This window comes from Solanum verrucosum, plastid, assembly GCF_900185275.1.
Source record: "Solanum verrucosum voucher PI 195170 plastid, complete genome".
Lineage (NCBI taxonomy): Eukaryota > Viridiplantae > Streptophyta > Magnoliopsida > Solanales > Solanaceae > Solanum > Solanum verrucosum.
In genome coordinates this window covers 5,001-7,500 of record NC_041632.1, presented here as the reverse complement: position 1 = coordinate 7,500, position 2,500 = coordinate 5,001, and the positions used below count along the sequence as shown (strand labels likewise).

The 2,500-nt window shown below is 32.9% G+C and overlaps 1 protein-coding gene and 1 non-coding gene across 2 annotated transcripts; both read left to right on the top strand. All coding sequences in view use genetic code 11, as the record gives it.

Annotated features, from left to right (window-relative positions):
* Nucleotides 1-170: 170 nt before the first annotated feature.
* Nucleotides 171-242, top strand: trnQ-UUG. Its single transcript has one exon. It is a non-coding gene; the product is annotated as a tRNA-Gln (tRNA).
* A 1,064-nt stretch (nt 243-1,306) lies between these two features.
* rps16 (ribosomal protein S16) lies at nt 1,307-2,428 on the top strand. The gene is made up of 2 exons: nt 1,307-1,346; nt 2,202-2,428. The coding sequence occupies exons 1-2, from the start codon at nt 1,307-1,309 to the stop codon at nt 2,426-2,428; spliced, it is 267 nt and encodes an 88-aa protein (YP_009588774.1).
* Nucleotides 2,429-2,500: the final 72 nt, after the last annotated feature.

Below are 2,500 nucleotides of genomic sequence, written 5' to 3'. Positions count from 1 at the left end.
TTGAATTATATGTAATGATCAATAAATTAAGTTGAATTCTATATCTACACATACCAAAAACATAGAAAAATCCGAATACCAATCTAATCGATTCTATAGATATTTGGGCTAGAGTTGACAAACAAACAAAACCAGCAATATACTTTATTAGTATCGCATAGAAATCTAAATGGGGCGTGGCCAAGTGGTAAGGCAACGGGTTTTGGTCCCGCTATTCGGAGGTTCGAATCCTTCCGTCCCAGAACATATATATTCTCTGACAATATAGATTGCTTTTTTAACAATGTTCTGTTTAAAATCGAAATGTTAGCTGGAATGTGATTGTTGTTTCTGATTTTTTTCTTCGATGAATCGTTTTTTTTTTTCAAAAACTGAATCGAGATACGAAAGAATCCATATTCCCTATCTCATATTCTCTACCCCCTAAATTAGCCTAATTAGATTCAATTTTCTTTTTTGTAGATTTCTTGACTTTTCGCCAAGAGGGGGTTTTTGGTACTAATTCAATTCACTAAGTCTCTTAATTCTTAATCAATGAGGTAGGCTAAAATAGAAAAAAAGGGGCAAAAACTGGACTTAATCTGGGCTTGTTTGGCTTTGTGCCCAGACAGCTCGCATTTCGTAAAAATAAAAAAGACTAGGACATCCCCTTCTTTTGATTTATGCTGCATCAGTCCCATAGAATGGGGTAGATAGGAGTTAATCAGTGATGGGAAGGCGTTCATTTCAATATCTATAAACAGTGACAATTGCTCAGTCTATTTGATCGAATTGATAGATACGAAACCCTCCCCATTCTTTGGATTTTATCAATCAGATGAAAAAAAAAAAGACTTATCTTTTTTCCTAAGATGATCAAAAGTTATTTTTAACTATCAAATTTTCTTGGAATAATGATGTCGAGAGGGGAACTTTAGAAATTGATTCGAAATTTCGAAAGAGAAATAGTTTAAATCATTCCTTAGAAGCTGAATCTTTCTCTCCTATTAAGTCACGTGAAGATGCAGAATCAAAAAGAATTCGTTTATTCGTCTTATTTTATTTATATAAATAAATTATTTATTATATATATTTATTAATTAATATTATAATTTAATTAATATTATAATGTTAGACAATTTAATATTAGCGATGGGGTCTTACTAAGACTTCTTCAGAAAAATATTTATCCACCTATATCTATAGACTATAGATATAGAAGATATAGAAAATACTTTAGATTATGGTGTTTATACATCAGCCCAACCAATGACTATTCATGATTCCATAATTGAATCAATTCCATACCGGTTCTTAGAGGAATGTTATGGTAAAACTTCGTTTGAAACGATGTGGTAGAAAGCAACGTGCGACTTGAAGGACACGATCCGTTGTGGATTTGTACATCCACCATTTTTTGTAGGAATGAAGGTGCTCTTAGCTCGACATCATGGGTTCTGTTTCACTAGAACCCCTCGTTTTTTGTTGTCTTGGAATGTAAATAGTCCATGATGGAGCTCGAGTAGAAAGTATTAATTTATTTCTCGGGGCAAGGGTCTAGGGTTAATGCCAATCAATAAAAAAATTGAAACAACTTCGTAAATATATCTTAGGTATGGAAATCGAAAGAATCCAATTCGAGCAAGTTTAAAATGAAAAAATTTATTGGAATTGATCAAACTTTTTCGATCCAAAGTGTTTCACGAGGGAATCCATCATCTTGTAGGATTCTTTCATAAAAATCGCAAAAAGGGTATGTTGCTGCCATTTTGAAAGGATTAAAAAGCACCGAAGTAATGTCTAAACCCAATGATTTAAAATAAAACAAAGATAAAGGATCCCAGAACAAGGAAACACCTTTTTAATTGTCTTAATAACTGGATCAGACTGAAGAATCCGATTTTAAACGAGACAAACAAAAAAGGAGGAAAGACCGCTCAATAAATGAAAGTGCCGAAAGATTTTCCTTTGAACTGTTTGAAAGTTATCCAACTTGAGTTATGAGAGTATGAATGGTTTCTTTTTCATTTTAAGGAAGAACGAAGAAAAAAAGACTTAGATCTTTAATTGCTTTGATCATTTTATGGATCCAGTTGTCATTTCTTAGATAGAATTCCATACAGAGACAAAACTTCGAATCAATCATTTTTCTCGAGCCGTACGAGGAGAAAGCTTCCTATACGTTTCTAGGGGGGGTGTTGTTCATCTACATCTATCCCAATGAGCCGTCTATCGAATCGTTGCAATTGATGTTCGATCCCGAAGAGAAGGAAAAGATCTTCAGAAAGTGGGTTTTTATGATCCGATAAAGAATCAAACTTATTTAAATGTTCCTGCTATTTTATATTTCCTTGAAAAAGGGGCTCAACCTACAGAAACTGTTCAGGATATTTTAAAGAAGGCAGAGGTTTTTAAGGAACTTCGTCTTAATCAACCGAAATTCAATTAAGGAAATAAATTAAGGAAATACAAAAAAGGGGGTAGTGATTTGTATATAACTTTGTATGACTTTTCTCTTCTA